Source organism: Gopherus flavomarginatus, chromosome 3 (genome assembly GCF_025201925.1).
Source record: "Gopherus flavomarginatus isolate rGopFla2 chromosome 3, rGopFla2.mat.asm, whole genome shotgun sequence".
In the NCBI taxonomy this organism is placed as follows: Eukaryota; Metazoa; Chordata; order Testudines; family Testudinidae; genus Gopherus; species Gopherus flavomarginatus.
Genome location: NC_066619.1, coordinates 206,279,864 through 206,303,615, shown reverse-complemented (window position 1 = coordinate 206,303,615; position 23,752 = coordinate 206,279,864). Strand labels below are relative to the sequence as shown.

The 23,752-nt window shown below is 44.0% G+C and overlaps 2 protein-coding genes across 7 annotated transcripts in view; one reads left to right on the top strand and one right to left on the bottom strand.

The window, feature by feature from the left end:
- The window catches only part of FNIP2 (folliculin interacting protein 2), an 84,751-nt gene that overhangs the window by 19,942 nt on the left and 41,057 nt on the right, over positions 1-23,752 (bottom strand). The window contains exons 2-11 of one of the 3 annotated variants that reach the window (XM_050946228.1): positions 18,473-18,599; positions 12,808-12,939; positions 9,441-9,541; positions 9,282-9,353; positions 8,177-8,277; positions 7,932-8,021; positions 6,636-6,707; positions 5,736-5,865; positions 1,737-1,938; positions 1,081-1,169 (exon numbers count right to left, since the gene is read on the bottom strand). In XM_050946228.1, the coding sequence (XP_050802185.1) occupies positions 1,081-1,169; positions 1,737-1,938; positions 5,736-5,865; positions 6,636-6,707; positions 7,932-8,021; positions 8,177-8,277; positions 9,282-9,353; positions 9,441-9,541; positions 12,808-12,939; positions 18,473-18,599 (1,116 nt within the window). The remainder of the gene's footprint in view (positions 1-1,080; positions 1,170-1,736; positions 1,939-5,735; positions 5,866-6,635; positions 6,708-7,931; positions 8,022-8,176; positions 8,278-9,281; positions 9,354-9,440; positions 9,542-12,807; positions 12,940-18,472; positions 18,600-23,752) is intronic. The other 2 variants (XM_050946229.1, XM_050946230.1) reach the window with 2 other exon arrangements.
- The window catches only part of C3H4orf45 (chromosome 3 C4orf45 homolog), a 144,020-nt gene that overhangs the window by 79,232 nt on the left and 41,036 nt on the right, over positions 1-23,752 (top strand). The window contains exon 6 of one of the 4 annotated variants that reach the window (XM_050946678.1): positions 1,889-1,952. The exons of the other annotated variants lie outside the window; for them this stretch is intronic. Coding sequence (XP_050802635.1) covers positions 1,889-1,952 — 64 coding nt within the window. Of the gene's footprint in view, positions 1-1,888; positions 1,953-23,752 lie in introns of those variants that run through there. 4 annotated transcript variants of the gene reach the window in all.

Here is a 23,752-nt window from a genome sequence, read left to right as displayed (position 1 = left end):
GTGATCGCACTGTTAAAAAGACTATCCTCATATGTGCAAGGGGACCAGATTAAGATTAAATGGGTCTCTGGATCATCAGTTTGGATCTTCAGAACCACAGAACAGACCTATACCACTTAAGCTAATAAAATAACTGATAGCAGTAATAGGCTGTTATCCTCTGTGTGGACAAGTGGCTAGAGGGGGATCAGAGACACGCTTTGCCAGTGGATTTCACAGCTATCTGCTGACAGCAGAGGGTTGTTAGACTCATGGCTCCTGGGTTCAATTGGAGGAGAGTGTACTCTAATGATTATAGACCCTTCTCCCTTTGTGCCCTTAGCCTGTCTCCCTCCCGCTGCTCCTATCCATCCTCCACATTATTACAACTCCCACCCTCCAGCTCCGGCCTATCTCCCTCCTTCACCTTCCAGTTAGGTGTTCTCCCCACCTCTTCTTCACCTGGTTGCTGAAGGACTGAAGTGGGGGGACCAAGGGAGGGGCATGGAGCGCACAGGAAACAGTTTCCTGCTATCTGACACCACAGCTGCCTTTCGCAGCCTGGGGGAGCAATTGCAGGGAAAGTCTTATGCAGTCTGTGGGCTGAAGCATGCTCCTTTGCTCTGTGGGGATGGTGCACATGCAGTCCAGTTGGCAGGTACAAGCCATGAGGAGAGATTAGCTACTAGACTAGTAAAGTCTCTTTGAGAATGTGTGAACTGAAATTTTTTCAAAGACTTATAGCAGGGCCACATTTAGGTGGATGTTCACAGGGATGGCAAAAGGCATCACCCCCCTGCCAAATTTCAAGTACCTGAGTCAAAACAGGAAAGCATTCAAGTTTCTCAGCACAACAGCTGTAAGAATTTTTTAAATATAGGAATACAATGCATTTTCCCCTACTGTCAGTCATTCTCAGAAATGGTGGAACCATTTTTGTTGAAGTTTTCCAAAAAATTTCAGTCTGAGGCAGACACTTAAATTGGAAAAATGTAGCCCAAATGATTAGAGTTTGGCAAAGTTATTGAAAAAACAGGGTCTTAACAGGAAATGCCAGGTGACCTTAACTTCCTCCTATAATACGGTGTAATAACAGCTCACCTGAATTCTCCCAGGGCATCCGTGACACGGCTGATATAAACCTGAACTCTTAGGCTGGATTCTGCTATTTTTCTACAGAGGATCATGGCCTTCAACAATAAAAAGTGACATCTTAAAGAATGCAAAATAGTTTATACCATCTTTATAGGCTCATCAACATGTCTGAACTGATGAACAGACACTGTGGCTCTAGCCCCAATGTTATGTGGCCACTTAGGAAAGGAAGAGCTGCCCACATCCCCATGTATGACTGCGAAGGACCAATCTAGGACACGTGACCAGGTGCATGGGGGGAGGAGAGCAAGGGCTGTACACCAGATACTCTCCTCCCTGCCAGCCCTTTCAAAGCAAGCATGCACTCTCTCCCCCATAATGCATCAACCAGTTGAAAAACCATCTAAATGGGAGAAGAGGATCACCCGCGCCCCCAAATCCTCCTTCCAGTGTAAGAAGAGAACCCAGGGAGGGACTGTGGTCCCAAGGCACAACTTTTTCCAATGCAGTTAGAAAGGCAGAGAAGCTATGTGCTACCCTCATGCAGGGCTCAGTCTGCAAGCTGGCTTCACCCCCTGATTATTTATGCCTTTCCAGGCTCTAGAGTATTCAATCCCTGCTTAGTGCTTATTGTTCAGACTCCACTAAATAGCATTCTGTACCTTTTCAATTGCACTCTTTAACTTATTCATATGGGATTCAAATAAAGGGAAGTGAGAAAAAAAGAAGTCCTGGAAGTTCCTCTGTGCATCTTCTCTTTCAGGCAGGGAGAAAATTACACTGATGGCAATTTTTTTCCTCCGAATCATTGCAGGATTGGAACTACAGCTTTCATCAGCCATGCTAAAAGTCTCTTCGGTGGACCTGCAATGAGATAAATGGCAGGCCAATTACCCTGTGCGTTTCCTACATTTGTATACGATGCATACTGTTGTATGTCAGCAAGAGATTCTAACTATGGCAGCATCCCCAAGTTTCAAGGAGTAATTTTAAATCACTTAAGAGCTTTGCTTACTGCTCCAATCAGCCAAAAACTAAGCCATGGCAACTGCAAAAAGTAATCTCAATAGAAACCACAGAAATACATGGTGGAATAGGACAGGACCTCTCAGCTTGTAAGGTATGAACCAGAAGCCAGTCATGGGTTGTCCCCTCCTGATTGGGTTGCAATATCCTTAGCTTCTAGGCACCATCTCTCTAGCACTGGCAGGTCCATGGTGTCAGTGAGTACAATATACAGTGATTTGTGAATGCAGCACCAGGCATTTGATCAAGAGTGAGAGAGACAAGTCATCAGAAAGTGTTTGGAGCCAGAGATCAAGAAACTGATGGTCCATGATGAAAATCATCTAGCTTTTGACTTTACATATACTTAGGGGTCTGATTGGAAAAAATAAGTAGTGGTTAACTCTGATGCTCGGCTACTCAACACCAAAATGAGACAATCCTTACAATACAGTGTATAGACCTTCATTAAATTGTTTAATTTCCTATGAGCTAGGATCAGCAGTAGAATAGTTAACCATGCTGACATTAAGTTTTTAGGGTTAACGTCCTATCACAATGAGAAAGTTCACAAGTGCCAGACATATGGAAGATACAGGCAGACAGCTGAACTCTGTTTACATTTTGATGGTTATTGCCTCAGCCATAAAGACTAGAGAACCTATGTAAGGGGAAATTTTGATTCTACAGCACAAGATGGAGATGCCAAGAATAGATGAAATAAGCAACCATTGGTAGCTGCTCCTTTGCAGGCCAGTCTGATCCCTACATTACTGATCACAATGAATTTCTAAAGGCATTGTGACTATGTCTACCCTGCAACAAGACACACAAATACCTCCTAACAAACATGCCAGGAAGCCAGTAGAGTTTTTGGAGGCTATTAATTACCATAAACCAAAACAGTACTTTTCAAAAAGCTACTTCTGTCTCAGAAATGCAGCATAGAATGCCTTTATGGATTTTTTGTTTGTTTGTTTGTTTAAAAACAGACTATTACAACACAGCATCATGTAACTGGCAAAGAATTTATCCTACCACCCATTATGAATGTCTCTGAAGTCATGCTTCATCGTGGCAAGGAGAGAGTAATCTTGCATAGTTTAAATGCACCCGATCTCCAACAGTGCTGTCAAATGCCAAAGGATTGTCAAAAAACCAGATCAGAAAATAAAGATATCTGCAATACAACTCTGAGTCTACTGATGTTGCTGGCTTTGGAGAAGTTATTGCAATTAACTGAACTAAAAATGTTTCAGAGGGTATATTATTGTGCCAATCTCTAAAAATACTACTAGTAAATTCATAGCATTTTCATTTTTTTTAAAAAAAGCAAAGCATTAGATAGATGTTGTTCAATCTGTACAGACTGCAGCACTTCAGTTGAAACAAGCAAAAAGGCGAGCAAAAAGCTGGCTATTTGAACTAAGGTTTGTGCATTTTGAAAACTCATTCTAAGCAGAAACTGTTTTCTGGCTGATCTATTTGATGAGTTGAATATACTAAATTTGTCACAACAGAGGCTCTAAAGAGAAGACTGAGCTTGTGGGAAACAAGAGCTCAAGATGACAACATAACCTCCTTTGAACTCCTTAGTAACTTCAGTGCAAAGATAGAAATTCCCATGAATTTTGTAAATCAACATAAGAAACATCGCAAATTGAGTTATTGTATAGTTTCCCATAGTTTGAGATTGAGAAACAGAAGTCTGACTAAAACAACGAGGAGTTCTAACATGGCTACTGCTCTGAAAGAAGTTTGACTGCGAGAACCCGTTTCAACAAAGCTGCTAATTGTGCTTGACTAACAAGTAACCATCTAGAGCTGCAGATAGAAGTTCTGTTTTCTTTGGGACGTTGGTCTAAAGATCAGTCAGATGCTGTGCAGTTTTTGCTGTATGAATTAAAGCACAGATTCAGCTCCTATTGAGAACAATAGCTAAAATCCGTTGTTTCAATGGTACTTGATTGTTTGACCAAATGAATGTTTGAACACAGCAACACATGTAATGCCTGACAGCCTAAGTATTGGATTTAAAATACTTTTGTGCAATTTCCTTCTCTACTATGGATGTGATGAAAGCAAATGCACAGAAATCATTTACCTCTGGAGAAAGATTTGATGCTGCATATTGCAAATACTACACCAAGAACAGAGAAAATAATGTTCAGCAAGCAGGCTTAAGTTTTGTCTTTAGGGATAAGTAGTTACAAAAACACTGAAATATATTTCAGAATGAACTGTTTTTTTTTAAAATGCCTCTTTAAATGAGATTTTAATCAAAGGATTTTTTACACTAACTTAACTGATCACTATAAGATGATCTAAATTGAACACAAGTTAATTAACTAACCAATGCCTTGATCTTTGTCTAAAAGCTATTCCATTAGTTTTTGAACTTGAGGGCACTTTTTCATATGGCGGATTTCAGGATAATTTCTTTGGCCCACAGACCAAAAGAAAGCCAAAATATCCGTCTGTAGCAATGATTAATGGAACAGAGATATGGGGCATGGAAATTGATCTTCCAAGGTGTTTGTAGGGCACTTAGCCTGTTTAACTTGTATATTTATTAAGACAACTTGTGATCCATTGGCTAAGTATCCCTTCCAATGACAAAAGCCACAGAGGGGGCTTTTCATGTGGGAAATCTATACATGGAATCTCTGTAAGAGAATCAACTATGTCATCTCACTGGGGAGAAGTGGGCTTTACATCTCCTTGGTAAAGGCTACAGAAGCACTTGCACAAGCCTGGAAAACTCTCAGAATCCACAAGAGGACAGGGTTTTCAGCCCCTAGCTCCTTGGCAGTGGCTGACCCCAGCTTCCCTGAAAATATAATACAGCATTAAATTGGATGACCTTTTCCAGGTAACTTCCACCACACTGGAGGGCAAGAGGAGAGAATGAAAGCCAATTCCCAGCAGCTACATCAACTCCGTACTGTTCCTAATCTGCACAGAGAGGGATCCGCTGGCTTCAGGCCTATGAGCATGCATGTATATATGCAGGTCCATTTGTAAGCGAGGGAAGTAGCTGAGAGGCATTCCTTATCTTGCCATGAGAAAGCAAGACTGTCTATAAGCCAAGTCTTGATGCACCCCATAACATTTTTGTCAGACCAGTGGCAAACATATTGAAGTTATTATAGCCAAGCTTTTGGCTTTTGTTTTTGGGTCATGGCTCTCTTTTTTCAAGTTGTGCCAAAAAAATCACTGCTTGAGGCCTCTTGTACATGTCAAGAGAGTTGTCATGGTCTATTGCACCAAAGTTTGTTAACTAGTCACTTCAGTTTGTTATAGTAGAATATAATTGTGCCACCGATGATGTTACATTCTCCCGCATGTCAGTAGGTAGCGCCATTCGTTCTTCTAGTAACAGCTGAAGGTTTAATTTTCTTTATTTGAATGGGTGCCTTGGAAATAAATGATAATCCTTCATTTGAAATGTGTTCATTATCAACCTCATTTTGTAGTCATTCATTTGTAATAATCTTAATCAACACTTAACACTAGTATGTAGGAGAGATCAGATTGTTACTAGGAATTTTTTTTTTTAATTGACTTGCCCCTTTAAGAACAGAGGCTTGGCCAATTTCAGCAACTGCAGTGCAACTGTTATTGTATTCTAGCAGGGAGAAGCTCACAACACTCACCACCTTTGAATAATTCCATTTTCTAAACTTGTTGTTTGACTTCGGAGCCAGCGGCGTTGGTAGCTACTGGAAGAGGAGGATGAGGAGCTTGGTGATGGGAAAGGTGTAATCAAGAGACTACTCAGAGATGCTGTCAAGAAAACACACACACACGGACATTTTGTAGGGTGCTGATTAAACAAAAAACTATTCCCTTTGGCCAGGTGAACATGAATATAATTTTTGCCTATTGATTTTCTCATTTAAAAAAAAAAAAAAAAAAACACAGTAGCTTTCCTTTCACTCTGACTCATTCCCAGCAGGTAAAACCATAATTATTTGAATTATTCTTGCTGCCTTAACATAGTAGAAGCCTTTTTTCTTAACAGCACCAGAATGTTGTATGTAGTGGAGACTAGACTGATGGCATCTCTCTCCTCTGTACTGGCTGTACTCCGCTGAAGCAGTCTGTCCTAAGAGATGTTGCCAGTCACGACAGGCAGGCCAACCTCTACCCACTGCTTTTCCTCCCACTGACCAAAAATCCTCTCCCCTCTTTTCTTTAGTGGAAGTGCTACTGTTGATTTCTTCCCTAGCTTATACATTTATATTACTGAAGTACTACATAGATGAGAACCAAATGAGTTAATGATGTAAAGGCAGAGCATCACAAGACACATCCCCTTTCTTACTTATTTGTAGGGGAGAAGGGGAAGAATATGTTCTAGCAGCGGAGCTGATGAGCAGACACCTAGTTTATAGGGAAGGGAACTGCTCAACAGATCCACAAGTTCGCGTGGATGTGCTATAAGCAGCAATATCCAAACTCTACCCCACTGGTTGGGCAAAACCTGAATCTGTTGAATCACTGTGCTAAAAAGCTTTGCTTTCATCAAACAGGAGAAAAAGAAACACAAATACCTGACCGAGCAATGCCGCTGTCTCTGTCCTCAGTTTGCCCTCTGCTAGGCATATCAACCGGGGTGCTATGTGCTAAAGTAAACAGATCAGATCAACAGAAAACATTACATGTTGCCTCATATTGTTTGTTAGTGTTATGCAAAGTTTATGTTTAAAGGGCACACAACAGCAAAGTCATATCCAGTGCAGTTAATTTAAGCAATAGCTATGCCCACAGTGTGTGGGCAGATAAAAAAATATTCAGTGTTTGAAGAGGTAATAGCAAGCAATATTTCAATACTGAACACTACTAGTGAGATTGCGTTTTTTATTTTAGACTAAAATACCTTCTAAGTACCTGTAGGGATCTGAACATTAACTTATATACACTGAAAAAGTCATACAGCTGAGAACCAGCCCCATGAAAAAGTGCCTCAGGTGAAGTATCCAAAAAATGAGAGCACCCAAAATCTCTAGCCACATTAGAAAATCCTGATTTCGTTAATTTTTGTAGCATCACTGGCATTGAACAGGCTAACAATACTTTATATGGAGTATCAGTTTCAGTTGTTTTTAAATTAATCACTATGCTTGCTTTATAGCATGAAGCAAAAATTCAATCCAGCGTAGACCACCAGTAAGTGTTAGTAGCACATATTCACTGAACTTATGAAGCATGCAAGATTTGTGAGGGAAGTGAAGTAACTTTTCATTTTTGCAAATCAGCAGGATCAGTTAGATCCGAGGTTTCCCCAACAGCATGAGTAATCGTCATGCCTGTAAAAGGATATTTTCATATGTAAAGTAGACTAAATGCTACTTTTGAATTTAAGATAAAGCCTTTAATACTGGAAAATCGAAACTTAACCACTCCCAGACTCAGTTCAATAATGTCTTAAAAGCATTGGCATCAAGTGAAAAAAAATCCACAGGTCAAAAGATATGGGAGGAAAGCAAAGAGGGAAAGAAGCAAAACGGAACTGCACACCAGCAAGAGATCAAATGTAGACCAGGAAACATAAATCCTCTTAGAAACATAAGGGCTCATTTATTATTGAATACACATTACATTAGGAAGTTTCCTTAATGTGAACATTTGTGGTAGAGGTGGGAGGAAAGAACAGGAAGCAATTTAATGCAGCCTGGTATTTCAAGAAGGCTTGAGTCAAAATATAAAGCCAATATGTGCCCATCATCATCTTCATCACTTTAGCCCTTTGTTTCTAGAGTGTAATTATGGACCTCCTGACAAGATTCGGAAGAAGCTGGGTTACTGTGGGTGGGTGGGCCACACTGTGCTCAGCATTCCACACAAACCTGCAAAGAAAGAAGCACTCCGGATGAGCCGGAGGGGAACTCCTTCAGATACACCCTGCAGCACTTTGCTGCTACACAGCTGTAACACACCTAAAAACAGCAACGCAGAGAGAGCACAAGACAAAAAAACAAAAAAACAAACAACAAACAATTAAAGACAATGCAGGGAAAATAATTTAAAAAACCAGATGGCCTCATCAGGAAACTTTTTTTTTTTTTTTTAAGCAAAATAAAAAAATATTTACCTAGATTACATCCACTACGGCAGGTGGCCAAACCATTTTGATTAGAGCTCAATTTTCCCAGATTGGGATCTTGGTTGATGTATTCAAAGCTATCTTGCAAGCTAAAAAGGGAGAAATATCAAAATTTCTAAGAAGGGGGATAGAATGGCTTCGACTAACATCAAACTACACTCTGTTTTGTTGGCTTTGTTATAAAAATCTAACTTCAGCACCAAGCTTAAAGATTAGCAGATACTCCTATATTATAACAGATATTTATAATGGAAAATAGATCATGGAGGACTGTAGACTTTAAGACTGTACTTTTCGGAATTAACTAACTTTCCATGTTTGGTCTCTGCCCACAGTGATTTTGAGCGGTAGAGGGGAATTGAGCAAAATCTCATCAGCCATTTTTGAAGGGGGGCGGGGAAGAGGAGGAGACGGGGAGGGGGAGGTAGAAAAATATATGCACACCTTCATTATATTAAAAAGGCAACTTTGTTGGCAGTGGGAACTTGTCACTGAAGATAGAGACTAAAAACCTTTGAATGTTTATACAGGCCTCTAAACTTTGAGTTTCTCTCATTGCTCAACCAGAGCACACGTAAAGAGTCAAAGGGTACATCTACACAGCAATTAAACACCCACTGCTGGCCTGGGCCATCTGGACTCTGGTTCATTGGGCTTGGGGTGTGGGACTGTAAAATTGCTGTGAAGATGTTCAGGCTTGTCTTGGAGCCCAAGCTCTAGGACCTCAAAAGGGGGGAAGGTCTCATAACCTGGGTTCCAGCCTAATCATCTACACTGCAATTTTTAACCCTGCAGCCCAAGCCTCATGAGCCCAAGTCAGCTGACCTGGGCCGGCTGCTGCCATGCTGCAAGTCATTTATTCCAGTGTAGATGGACCCTGAATGATCTCACTCCCCTCTAGCTTCGTGGGACAGCTAGAACTCAGCATGTGAATATTGCTCATAAAAACAGTCTCACTCTCTCTCCCTTTCACTCACTGCCAGCCAACATTTGGTTTTATGAGCTTTCCAGTTTTATACAGACCAACCTTAGGAGCAGTGACAGAAGAAATCTAAAATGAGAGTGAGAAATGACAGGAAACAACCAAACTTACTTATTTGTGCTTCCACTGAAGCTTCCCACTCTGGCTGAGAACACTTTACTTATCATAAGCTGCGGAGGAGAGCTGAAAGGATAAACAATCATCATCTCAGTGACTCAACAGTTCCAATTCCAACCATATGGATAATCCTAGAAAAGGAAACTCACTTACCGTATGTAGTGGATTTTCAAGGTAGAACCTTTGTAACTCATTGCCACTGAGCCAAACATCATTTCTCCAAGCATGTTGACATCAGAGGCTGGTCTAGTGTACTATAGATAAGTAAGGGGGAAAAAGCCAATCACAACCATTGCATTATTTTAGCATGGCGCTCAGCAGTACTAAATTTTGAACATGAAGTACAAGTAATCTCTGCTTCCCAGTGAAGAGCAGCATATACCAAGTGGTGTTTGTGCAATGCGTACCGTGACAGGGTTGGACCAGATGGCTACAGGAAAGTGATAGAAGGTAGATATATTAGCCTCAGATTAAGCAGGTCCCTTTTCCCTGGGTTCCAGAACAATCAGGAACTTGCTCGAACCAATTTGGCAGGCAGGCTAATCAGGGCACCTGGTTTAAAAAGGACCTCGCTTCAGTCAGTGAGGGCTGCACAAGGAGCTGAGAGTGGGAGGGCGCTGCTGGAGGACTAAGGAATACAAACACTATCTGGCATCAGGATAAAGGTCCTGTGGTGCGGATAAAGGCGGTGTTGGGAGAAGGCCATGGGAGCTGTAGCTGTCATACAGGTGTTACACAAAACACCGTAGGACAGCTGTGATCGACAGGGCCCTGGGCTGGAATCCGGAGTAAAGGGCAGGCCCAGGCTCCCCCCATCCCCTCAACTCACTATTGGATACAAGAGGAATTGACCTGGACTGTGGGTCCCACCAGAGGGGAAGGTCCCTGGCCTGTCCCACTAGGTGGATCAGCAGAGACTGCAAGGATTGTTCTCCTTCCTTTTCTCCATGCTGGCCAGTGATGAGATAAGCTGAGTCAACAGCAAGTTTGAGCCAGTTTAGCCACTTTTGCAAAAAACAAACAAATAAAAAAAACCACCAGCAAAAGTGGCTAAACTGAGGGCTGCCATGAATGTCTGATGCGAGCAAATCCACCAGTAAGTGCAGGATCCATCAAGGCAGAGGAGGAACTTTGTCACAGTACATACTATATTTAGTTCATTAGAGAGGCCTACTACTTCAAATTTGCATGGACTCTCCCAAAGGTCTGCAATGAAGACACTCATGCTCAGTCTCTGCAGCTGAACCAGACACAAGTAATTTTATATCTCCCAGCCACATTTCTTTATTGGAGGATGTTGCTTGAGAAAGACTGCAAGCATTGCAGGTCTGAAGAGTCTGGACTCTTAAGTGTTGTTACTTTTATATTTAAAAATCATTCCCGGTCTAAATTAACTCATTTAGATGGCAAGATATACTTGGAATGACAATTTTAAAAAAGGAAACAAAATAAGTCCTATTTCTTACTACATTCCAAAGATCTACTACCAGTAAGAGGATAAACTCCTATGTATAAGTTCTCACCACAGTTAAGGTAGTAACTTGCATTTCAATACAAGGATACAATTTCTTAAAACAAACCCAATCCACATGAAGTCTCTCATGTGTCTCTTAGCACAGGACAAAGGTTTGCCTTTTTTGAGGAGATTCACACAAGCGATTTTACAGAGGCAACAGGAATTTTAAAAAGTAGAAAACTCATTTTTCTGAGTCTTGAATGTCCTTTTTTAAAATCAGCACCCAAAAAACTCACATGTGGGCTTTAGGAGACTGGAAAAATGCTCAAAAGCAACAGACCTTGCTCTGAGGAATTAGTTGCCTTGCTCTGACTAAATTTTAAAAAATTCAGTTACTAGAGGTACAGTCACACTAGAGAGCTTACAGGTGCAGCCGTGTCGCTGTAAACTGTCTAATGTAGCTGATCTAAGCAAACAGGAGAGAACTCTCCCATTAACTACTCCAGCCCTAAAAAGCAGCAGAAAGTTATGTTGGTGGGAGAAGCTCTCCCGCCGATACAGTACTGTCCACACCAGCGCTTATGTGGGTGTAACTTATGTCGCTCGGGAGTGATTTATTCCTCCCCCACCCCGAGTGACATAAGTTATGCCAACATAAGCAGTAGGATAGACAGCCTCAGTGGCAGGCTTCTAGGGATTTTGCAGGGGGGGAACCCCCCCAAAAAAACAGAGTATGCACTTTTTAAAAAGAAATTTAACTTTAAAAAGTCACTTCTGACTGAAAGCTTTTTTCTAAGACTAATGTTATGGTAACACCTGAGGGTAAGTCTATGCGGCAAAAAAACCCTTCCAAAGCAGCAAGTCTCAGAGCTGGAGTCATCTTACTCAGATTTGCACTATATCTATAAACAGCAGTGTGGAGATTCTGCTCCGGTTGGAGCCTGGGCTCTGAGACCCTCCTTCCTCACCAGTTTTCAGAGTCCACCAGCTCCAGCTGGAGCCCAGAGTGTCTACACTGCTATTTTTAGCCTCATAGCAAACAGCAGGAGCCTCAGGTCAGCAGACCCAGGTTCTGAGACTCCCTACTGCTGCTGTTTTGTTTGGGGTTTTTTTGCAGCATAAATGTACCTTAAGATTACTAGAACTGAAAAACTGAAGAAAAGGACCTCACCTACACACAAACCACTAGCACCAACTAAAGTAATTAAAGAAGTTTCTAGTTACATGTATAAACAAACAAGTTTTATCTAAGCCCTAATTCTCTTTGCGTATTTGACAGTATTTTGTGTAGTCAATTACATAATTTCCTCAACATGGGAAGTTCAGCACATGCGTAACTGAGTGTAGGATAAGGGCCTAACTTTTTATATGGTAGTAGTCACACTATGTGGTACGACTAGCCATATGCTTTAAGTCTTTACGGGAACGTCACTTCTTTACAGGAGTAACTGAGTTCCTGTTTATGTGAGACTTTCAGAGATCAAAACAAAGGAAAAAAGCATTTTTAAATCAACCAGGAAGATGTGATTGCCATTTTTTGTGGTTGTACAGGGGACCTGAAAGTATTTAGCCATTTTTAGAAGCTGACTAGATTTCATATTGACAGTCTGTTTACAATCTTTCCCATAATCAGCTGGGTTCAACAGCTCCTGCAGAAGTTATGAGCATTGGCTCCTGCAATGGAGGATTGAGAAAAAAAAATTGTATTTTTCTAGACCAAGAATGTGGAGCACCATAAAGCACTTACATACTTTTGAAGTATGTCTAAGTTTAGACTATAACTACTTTATGAAAAAGTTCAGAAAAACTGAAGAATTGCGAAATTTAAAAAACTGAACATAGGAACTGCTAAACTTACATAACACTTTAAAAATAAAACAAAACAACCCTCCTCCTCAGCATGTGGAAGGAAAGAAATACAGTTCAGATCCCCAGCATCAGTTTCATATTTGACATACTACAAATCCTTTTTAAACAGACATTTGTGAATTTAACACAAAGTTATCATCTTTAGTCATTCAGTGAAAATCTATATATAGATTGGCATTGATGTGTTAACATTACCTGGTACTTTGGAAGCTGGTCCTTGACATGCTGTGTACAGCCCACTGATGGTCTATGGGAAGAAATACTATTGGTCTCATTGCTTGCTTGGCAGCACTTGGCAGAAGCCTTTCCTGAAGCATCCTCTATTTTCTGTGTCAGAAAAGGTTGATGATGAAAGTAAGTTTAACAAACATGAAGATTTCTGTTTCTAGCTGCACCCCTGAGATCTCAGAAGAATTTTATTAAGACCATACTGGTGCAAAAAAATAATTTTGAAAGATTTTATCTATGGGTTTAAAAAAAAAAAATCAATCCAAGTCATGTTAGTAACTTTGGCTTTTCAAGAGAAAGGAAAGTGATGCCCAGGGGAACAGAAGCATTGAACTTAGTCTACCAATGAATTAAGTTTTTGTTATAGAAATACATGTCTTATATAGAAATATATAAACACTGCTTCTTCAGCCATCGTGATCCTGGTCAAAGTAATTTGTTACAAATCTACAGCGAATGGTTTTTTTTTTCCTGTTAGAATATATTTTATAGAAATCAGGAGTGAGATGCAATCTATAAGATAATTTACTAACATTCATGCAAATAAATCTCATTTTATGAGCCACTTTCTATGGATAGTGAGCGGTCAATCTCTTAAATTTCATGGTATTGTTTTTGCTTCACAAAATTAATAGCAGATTTCTTCAACAGAAGAACAGCCAGAAAAAAACAAATACAGAATAATTAGCAGGAATATTAGGACGAATAATCATTTGCATAGAAGTTTATTCTTAAACTACTGCCAGTCTGAATATTTAGTGTGTAATATTCACCTGTCAATAACTGCATTGCCAACTCCCCAAGTTTAATTTCAAATAGGGGCGGCTCCAGGCACCAGCACACCAAGCGTGTGCCAGGGGCGGCAAGCTGCGGGGGGTGGCCTGCCGGTCGCCACATATGTATGCCCAATTTGGCGGCAGGTACGCTGAAGGCACAGGACTGGTAGACCTCTCGCAGGAGCGCCACTGAATCCATGTTACCAGTGGACCTCCCGCAGGTGTGCCGCTGAAAGGCGCCTGCCTGCTGTGCTTGGGGCGACAAAAATACATAGAGCTGCCCCTGCTCTCAAATCACTGTTTGTATTATTTGACTTGCTCTATCTACCTAGGCAGTTTTTACTACAGAAAGACTCTTAACCTTTCAACAATTGCATGCTGTTTACATAGTAACGTTGTGGTAAATGTTATCCAAGAAAAGAAGCATTTAGCTTTTTGAATAAAATTAAAAATAGAAGTTCTTGCATGCAGAGTTCCCAGTTTAAAAACAATATTTTTTGTTTAAAACACAAACACTCACACAAACCCTTTTTAGTTACCCATCAAAAAGGCTAGTTTGCCTAGAATAAATGCTGGCAAAGCATGTGTCTGGCTACATCTATGCTAGGAGCAGGGGATGTGAAATATCATGCTCTCATAGAAATATCTGCGGTAGCTCTCATCAAGCTAGCATGCTAAGAACAGTAGTCTAGCATGAGCAGCAGCATGGACTAACCACCTGGAGTCCATACCCCTGAGGTTCAGGCAGGTTTGTGCTCAGGATGGCTAGACCATGCTGCTGTTTGCTGCCACCCATGTTGCCCCAACTACACGACTACTTTTAAAGCGCTAGTTTGATGACAGCTAGACTGAGGATGTCTACATAAGCTGGGAATCAGACCCCCAGCTCCAAGTGTAGACATACTCTGATTTTTTTTTCATTCTCTTAAACTATTAGCATTGCAATAATGACAAAGTCTCAATCTGGACCTCACTGTATTGGGCACTATACACAAATACTAATGAAACAACAATCTTTGGCATGGCATACATTAAAAAAATGCTGAGTGTTGTAACTACATCAATGCACACATGCTTCACTGGTGCAAAGCAGGGTTTACTGGATTAAGTTGAATCTGTGTTAACTTTGCTTTACACTGATACATTAGGAGCTTGCACTGAAATAGTTATAAAACCAAGAAAATGGGAACTTAAGACCAGGGCCGGTGCAACCATTTAGGCAAACTAGGCAGTCGTCTGGGGCGCCTAGTGGTTGGGGGCACCTAAAAGCCCCCTCAGGTGAGGAGGTGGAGGTGAGCTGGGGGGGAAGGGCACGGGGGGAGGGTTGTCCGCAATGAGGGGGGGGCACACAGGGGAACAGCTCCCCGCCACAGCTCACCTCCGCTCTGCCTCCTCCGCTGAGCACAGTGTCCAACTCTAAGTCTCCTCCAATCAGCGCCGCAAGCCTGGGTGGGGAGGAGAATAGCAGTGCCGACATGCTCAGTGGAGGAGGCGGAGGTGAGGTAAGATGGGGCAGGCTACTCAGGCAGGCATAGTTTCTGCAGGAGGTCTCCCCTGGTGGGGTTAGCTGCCGGGAGGGGGCTGGGGGGGAGAGGGGGGAAGTCTCCCCAGGCAGGGTTAGTTGCCATGGGGGGACGGGGGGGAGAGGGCTTAGCTGTCGCGGTGGGGGGGGCTCCCCAGATGGGGGGCTGAGTTAGCTGCTGCGGGGGGCAGGGTTAGCTGGGGGGGTGTGTGCAAGGTAGAAGTTGCACCTAGGGTGCGAAACTTCCTTGCACCGGCCCTGCTTAAGACATGCTCTTGGGTGGGGCTTGGAGAGAGATGGCAAAGACAATCCAGTAGCGCTCTCATAATTCTAGAGAGCAGAAATAGGTTTCACTATAGCAGTGGCACAAGCAAGCCCTCTTACTATCAATTATAAAACTAACCAGACACGTGGTAGAGGATTTTGTTGTTTTTTCTACATGAGGCTGACTGGTCTTTCATATTTTACCACATATTTGCATTCCTTTTGTGCAGCTTTTGCTTGGCACTGCATTTATGTAACTGCTGCTTATCTAATTTCCAATGTGACTGTCATTAGGTGGTTATAAATGCACAAATGTTAGTAGTCATGTGCTTGACACAAGCTATTGACAAAAACAGACTTAATATAAAAAAAAGTGTTCTGCTCTATGCCACCCACAGGAATAGCTAGAATGAAACACATTAACTATACTACAGCATGATTAACCATACTCTTCAATACCCTTGTTAAATAGAAGATAATCTGCCTAGTTTCCCAGATAAGCAAATTTAAAGGTAAAACCGCCTTAAATCTATTCTATTTGTTTATATGAAGGGGAGAAGCTCCCTAATTCTTTGCTCATTCGGGGCTTGATCCTGTTCCAAACTGAACTCAAAAGAAGTCTGTCATAGACAAATAGCTGCAGGTTTGGGCCCTAGCCTGGAAGTCTAGAACATGCCAGTGCACCAAGTGTTAACTAGAGCATTTCAAAGACATACAGAGTTTCTGAATATTTAGCTTTAAGTGGCTATTTCAGTGTCTGGTATGAAAATAAGATCATACGTTCCATTTGTTATAGGATATTTTGAAAACACAATGGAGAATCTCTCTCTAAAGGACAATATTTTAAATGGAGATTTATACTTTATAAATTAATTTTTTTTGTTTAAAACATTTATGTCTTTAAGAGGAGCTAAACATTTTTATATAATTGTAAATACACCTTCCCATTCTTCCAAAGTAAATGCAACACTGTGTAATCAACCCCTTGGATATATAGTACTGACCTTGGTATTGGGGCTCACAATAGAAAAAAAAGGGATTAATATAGGCCACTCTGACCTATTTACCCTCATAAGTAGATGATCAGTCATGCTCATGTGTGCCTTACTAATGTGGGTTAAGTCAACATGTGATACTCGTGCAGCTTAATTTAAATACAGTGTCAGATGGCTGTCTTTAAACTTTTTCATGAGCCATTTCCACAAAGCACTGCTATTTAAAGTGTACATTATAGCTAGTAATTACACATTGACTGTACCAGTCAACACATTCCAGTCAACAGTATTAGCTGTAATTTGAAATCCATCCAATGAAACTGTTTTATAACAAAATGGAGTTTCAGGGTAGGTTTATGCTTAAACTGCTGCAGCTTCTCCCGCTGGCATAGTTAATCCACCTTCGTGAGAAGCCCTCACGTCGACATAGAACTGTCTACACTGCGGATTAGGTCGGTGAAACTGTGTTGTTCAGGAGTGTGGGTTTTTCAAACCCCTGAGAGATGTAGTTATACAGATGTAAATTTATAGCGTAGGCCTCGCCTCAGAATTGAACTGAGTAGAAGAAAAGTACAGCTAACAAGGAAGACTAACTGTATCATTTTTGTCTTCTTAATATCAACTGGACATATTTAAATACAGGTCTCTCGCAACTTACGCGCACTTAACATGCGCAATTTCAGCTTTATGCTGAAAGGCCTGGAGTCTAGGAGGGGACGTGGCCTCAAGTAGAAGAGGCGGGGACTCAAGATTTAAAGGTCCTAGGGCACCAGCTGTGGCTGAGAATCCCAGGGCCTTTAAATCACCCAGGGGGCTCCCAGCTGCAGAGCCACTGTGGAGCTTCGGGCCCTTTAAATGCCAGCCCCAGCCCAGCTGCCAAAGCTGTGGATGGGATTTAAAGGGCTCCTCCGGGCTCCTCACCACGGCAGGAAGCCCGGTGGAGCCCTTTAAATCCCGCCCACAGCTCCAGCGGCCGGGCGGGGGAGAACTCTTTAAATCCCGCCCGCAGCTCCGGCGGCGGGACCAGAGGGGGGTGGGGATTTAAAGGGCTCCACCGGCCCTTTAAATGCCCTCCTCTGCCCGGCCCTGCCGCCGGAGCTGCGGGCGGGATTTAAAGGGCTTGGGGTTTTGACTATACGCGGTTTTTGGTTTATGCGATAACCGTGGAACGGAACCCCTGCCTAAGATGTGACAGACCTGTACACCTCTACTCCGATATAACGTGACCCTATATAACATGAATTCGGATATAACGTGGTAAACCAGCGCTCCAAGAGGAGCGGGGCTGCACACTCTGCTGGATCAAACCAAGTTTGATATAATGCAGTTTCACCTACGATGCGCTAAGATTTTTTGGCTCCCGAGGACAGCGTTATATCGGGGTAAAGGTGTACTGTTTAAGTGTAGCCTTGTAGATCCAGATACTGGCAGAGATCAAGCCATACCTTAATTGTACATTTCCTTGTTTTTGCTGGTTTGTCTCACAACATTCAAAATTATGTATTGTCTGCTATTGTCTCAGTCATGTGCACGTACTCTACTTTACAAAAAGTAACAAAAATGGACTGGTGACAAAAAAAAACCAAAAAACAAAAAATCCAGTGACTTTATTGGTTTAACTGAAGAGGTCCAAAGGGAAGCCAAGTGCATCGGAACATGTGCCAACTCCCAGTAAAATAAGCAGATATCTCTATGCAACTCGTGCAAGGACTGGGCCTAAGAAATGAAAAATGATCAGCTTCAACATATACAAAAAATGTTGATGTCAGAAAAATACTAAAGTAAAAAAAGATCAAGTCCATTCAGCAATGTCTATGAGCAGGGCCTACACTGTTTTATATCAGTCACCATATTTTTTTTAAATGGCAGTAAGCTGGAATATGTTATTTTAGGCTTTTCGGATGTAGCTGTAACAGGCATGTCCTGCATATTTCAAAAAAGTTTGCACCCACAACAAATGCAGCAAAAACTTCAAAATAAAATGCAGAAATGAGCATAGTCTCTTTAAATTATTTCCATTCGGGGCCAGAGAACAAAAAAGAACCAAAGGACAGAAGCATATTAATGTTTCATACCTGAGCTGCTGCCTCATCAACTTTGCGCACTGCTTTGGAATCAAATAAGACCTGTCTGCCTCTTCTCTCACAATCCTGGTAAAGTATCAGGCGGATTTCATTCAAGTCAAACTCCGAACAGGACCAGCTGCAGATTGCAAATACAGTCAGAAGTTATGTTATCTCACCAGAAAGCTAACGGACTTGAATAAGTGAAGGAAGTATGTACCATCAATTGGGTCTTTTGCACAATGAAACCAGATTGAAATTTCAACAGCATCTGAACAGGATTTCATGGAAGTGCTGAGTGAGTACCCATGTTTTGATACTGAAAAAGCCATGTTACAACCAAGTACATGTAGTGAGGAAGTGCAGTTATAGTGGAAACAGCACAGTCTTCCCTGCTATGATTTTTAAAATCCCTCTTTATTGACTGCTGTGCTATTTACCTATTGTCAGAGCTGAGTTATCCTCATATATTAGAGGAAGACTCTAAAAAGAGGGAAGTCTGTTCAAGGCAGTAATGTTCCCTGTGGCATTAAAAAAACCTGAGCGCTGAAAACTATGCCACCAGCACCAAAAGGAAATTAACAGTAAAAACATGAATAAGCCTGAAAACGCAGTGTGACAAAGTTCTGAGCCTGTATCGGTGGGTCCCATGCTTCCCGGCAGATCCAGTGGCCTCAGAAGCTCACTTAGGGCTTGTCTACATCACAAAGTTGCAGCGCTGGTGAGGGGGTTACAGCGCTGCAACTTAGGAGGTGTACACATCTGCAGGGCATCACCAGCGCTGCAACTCCCTGTTTGCAGCGCTGACCCTACTCCCGTTTTGTCTCGGGTGTAGCGGATCCAGCGCTGGTGATCCAGCGCTGGTAATCAAGTGTAGACACTTGCCAGCGCTTTTCTTGACCTCCGTGGAATAAGCAGGTATCCCAGCATACCTGAGGAAGCCTCTCCTTCAAGCAGGTCTCTTTCCCTGCGGTTTGCAGGGGGGTCCGGGGAACGCGAGAGCAAACCGCGGGGAAGCTGGTCTCCTTCCCCGGTTTGCTCTCGCGTTCCCCGAACCCCCCGTGCAAGCAGGTCTCCTTCCCTGCGGTTTGCTCTCGCGTTCCCCGAACCCCCGAGCAAGCAGTTCTCCTTCCCTGCGGTTTGCTCTCGCGTTCCCCGAACCCCCGAGCAAGCAGGTCTCCTTCCCTGCGGTTTGCAGGGGGGTTCGGGGAACGTGAGAGCAAACCGCGGGGAAGCTGGTCCTTCCCCGGTTTGCTCTCGCGTTCCCCGAACCCCCGAGCAAGCAGGTCTCCTTCCCTGCGGTTTGCAGGGGGGTTCGGGGAACACGAGAGCAAACCGCGGGGAAGCTGGTCTCCTTCCCCGGTTTGCTCTCGCGTTCCCCGAACCCCCCTTGAAGCCGCCCAACAGCGCTGCAGTGTGGCCACATCTAACACCACTTGCAGCGCTGGTTGCTGTAAGTGTGGCCACTCTGCAGCGCTGGCCCTATACAGCTGTACTAATACAGCAGTAACAACCAGCGCTGCAAAATTGTAGATGTAGACATACCCGTAGTCTGTATCCACAAAAAGAACAAGAGTACTTGTGGCACCTTAGTGACTGAGGCCATGGCTACACTAGAGAGTTACAGCGCTGCAACTTAGGATGTGGCCACACTTGCAAAGCACGGCCAGTGCTGCAACTCCCTGGTTGCAGCGCTGGCTGTACACCCGGTCGAGCCTCGGATGTAGCGATTCCAGCGCTGGTGATCCAGCGCTGGTCAGTAAGTGTGGACCCCACCAGCGCTTTTATTGACCTCCAGGGTATAAGGAGGTATCCCAGCATACCTTTTAAGCCTCTGTGGTAATCCTGCACACTCCACTGCCCTGGGCTCAGCTGACCCCACCTTTAAATGCCCCGGGAATTTTAAAAATCCCCTTCCTGTTTGCTCAGCCAGGTGTGGAGTGCAATCAATCAGCGACCATGCCTCCACACCCCAGACGAGCCCCAGCATGGAACAGTTCCGAGCTGCAGGACCTCATCAGTGTTTGGGGTGAGGAAGCTGTGCAAGCACAGCTGTGCTCCAGCAGGAGAAATTATGATACCTATGGGCAGATATCACAGTTCTTGCTGATAACGGGCCATGAACGGGACGCGTTGCAGTGCAGGGTAAAAATTAAAGGAGCTGCGCAGTGCTTACTGCAAAGCCCGTGAGGGAATTCGCCGCTCAGGAGCTGCCCCCACGACCTGCCGTTTTTACAAGGAGCTGGATGCCATACTTGGGTGTGACCCCACTGCCAATCCTAGGAGCACGATGGAGAGTTCAGAGCAGGGAGAAGTGGGGGAGGGTGTAGAGGAAGCCGAGAGTCAGGCTACTGGGGTGGAGGGAGACACCCTGGAGTCCCAGGAGGCATGCACCCAGGAGCTCTTCTCAAGCCAGGAGGAGGCTAGCCAGTCGCAGCAGCGGGAAGTTGCTGGTGAAAAAGAAGCAGAGGAGCGTGCTTGGGTAAGCATATTTTTATGTTTTGGGAGAGGAGGGTGGGGGTTATGGCTGCCTGCATGCATGCCTAAACGTGGAATAGCCCATTGATTTGCTCTATCACGTCTCTGTAATCTGCCTCTGTAATCTCTTGAAAAGTTGCAGCCAGAGCGTGGGCAATGCACTTTCGCAAGTTTATAGGGAGAGCCACTGTGGTCCTTGTCCCGGTCAGGCTAACTCGTCCGATCCACTGTGCAGCGAGGGGTGGGGGGACCATGGCTGCACACAGGCAAGCTGCATAGGGGCCAGGGCGGAATCCACATTGCTGTAGAAGACCCTCCCTCTCTTCCCAGGTAACATGCAGCAGTGATATATCTGGCAGTAGGAAACCCTGTTGAGAATTTAGGGATACTTCAGTGCAGGGCGCCAGGTTCGCAGTCTCCCCGCCCCCCTTCCAGCAGGTAGCCAGCCCCGCGGTGCGTTCCGGTCTCCCCCCCCTTCCAGCAGGTAGCCAGCCCCATGGTGCGTTCCGGTCTCTCCTCCCCCACCCCCCTTCCAGCAGGTAGCCAGCCCCGCGGTGCGTTCTGGTCTCCCCCCCCTTCCAGCAGGTAGCCAGCCCCGCGGTGCATCCCCCCCTCCCCCCACAGCAGGCCAGCAGTTCCACGGACCGCCCCCCTTGCCAGCAGCTCGCCAGCTTCATGTTCCCTACTGTCCCCTGTGCAGGCCACCAGCTACCTCCTCTACCCAGTGCAGATAAACCCCAGTGAGCCATCAGTCAGTTCCCCCTCCCAGGTGAAGTCGGGGCAGAAACACTCACCCCATTGCTCGCCATGCCTTCGCTTCCCTGGCCTCTCTGTGTTATGTTAGGTGTGTGGGAATGATGCTACAAAAAGTCTACAAACTCCTTCACTGTGTGATAATAAACAATGTAGCCTCTGTGTATTACATGTTTCTATCTATGTTTTTTCTAGTGACCCTGACTAATGCAGCCGGATCACCAGCCTCACGTCGCTTGCAGAACTTGAGAAAAAATCCACAAAAATCAAAAGAAGAATTGATCAAAGCAGTTATGAATCACTACAACAGAGAAAGTAGGAAGACGCAGGAATGGAGAGAGAAGATGTATGAGTGGAGGCAAACAGAAAGCAGGAGAAAGGAATTGGCTACCAAAAAAGACCTCAAAGCACATGATAAGCCTCCTGGCTCACCAAACTGACTCTTTCGAGTATCAGAGGGGTAGCCGTGTTAGTCTGGATCTGTAAAAGCAGCAAAGAATCCTGTGGCACCTTATAGACTAACAGACGTTTTGGAGCATGAGCTTTCGTGGGTGCATCTGAGGAAGTGGGTATTCACCCACGAAAGCTCATGCTCCAAAACGTCTGTTAGTCTATAAGGTGCCACAGGATTCTTTGACTCTTTCGAGTCTCTTGTAGCCATGCAGGCAGATCTGTACCGTGGTAACCCACAACTCTCCCAAAGCTCTCTTTCTTGTTCCCCAGTATTTGCACAAAACACCTTTCTCCAGCAGCCAGTTTCTTATTACCCCCAGCTGCCCCCAACACCTGTACGATCACCTACCAGCCCTGATAACTACAATTCTTACCCTGTGCACTCCACCCTCATTACTCTGCAGCACAGTAATCCTGAAGTGCAGCAGACATTGAACAGTAATCCAGACAGGACATATTCAAACCTCTGAATGTACAATCCACCACCCTAACCCCCCTGGCCTTTTATGTACTGTACTTTGAATAAAGGATTTTATGGCTTTTACAATACTTTTTATTATTGCAGAAAGTGGTAAATACTGTACCCCAAGGTAGAAAGGAGCACAGCAAAGGCACCAAACATTACTGTTGACTCTCAGCATCAAATTGCTCCCTTAAGGCATCCCTAATCCTTGAAGCCCTTTCCTGGGCCTCTATAGTAGCCCTGCTCTCTGGCTGTGCAAATTCATCCTCTAGGCGTCGAACCTCGGAGGTCCATTCCTCACTGAATCTTTCACCCTTCCCTTCACAAATATTATGGAGGGTACAGCACGCGGATATAACAGCGGAGATGCTGCTTTCCCCCAAATCTAGCTTCCCATAAAGACAACGCCAGCGGGCTTTCAAATGGCCAAAAGCACACTCCACAATCATTCGGCACCAGCTCAGCCTGTAGTTGAACTGGTCCTTGCTCCTGTCAAGCTTCCCTGTATACGGTTTCATGAGCCAATGCATTAAGGGGTAAGCGAGGTCTCCAAGGATCACAATGGGCATTTCGACGTCCCCTACTGTGATCTTGCGGTCTGGGAAAAAAGTCCCGGCCTTCAGCTTCCTGAACAGGGCACTGTTCTGAAAGATGCGTGCATCATGCACCTTTCCGGGCCATCCTGAGTAAATGTCAGTGAAACGCCCACGGTGATCCACAAGCGCTTGCAGAACCACGGAGAAATACCCCTTGCGATTAACGTACTCCGATGCCAGGTGGGGTGGTGACAGAATAGGAATATGCGTCCCATCTATTGCCCCTCCACAGTTAGGGAAACCCATTTGTGCAAAGCCATCCACAATGTCCTGCACGTTCCCCAAAGTCACAGTTCTTCTTAGCAGAGTGCAATTAATGGCTGTGCAAACTTGCATCAGCACCATTCCAACGGTGGACTTTCCCACTCCAAACTGGTTCGCCATCAATCGGTAGCTGTCTGGAGTTGCCAGCTTCCAGATTGCAATAGCCACCCGCTTCTCCACTGGCAGGGCAGCTCTCAATCTCGTGTCCCTGCGCCGCAGGGTAGGGGCGAGCTCAGCACACAGTCCCATGAAAGTGGCTTTTCTCATCCGAAAGTTCTGCAGCCA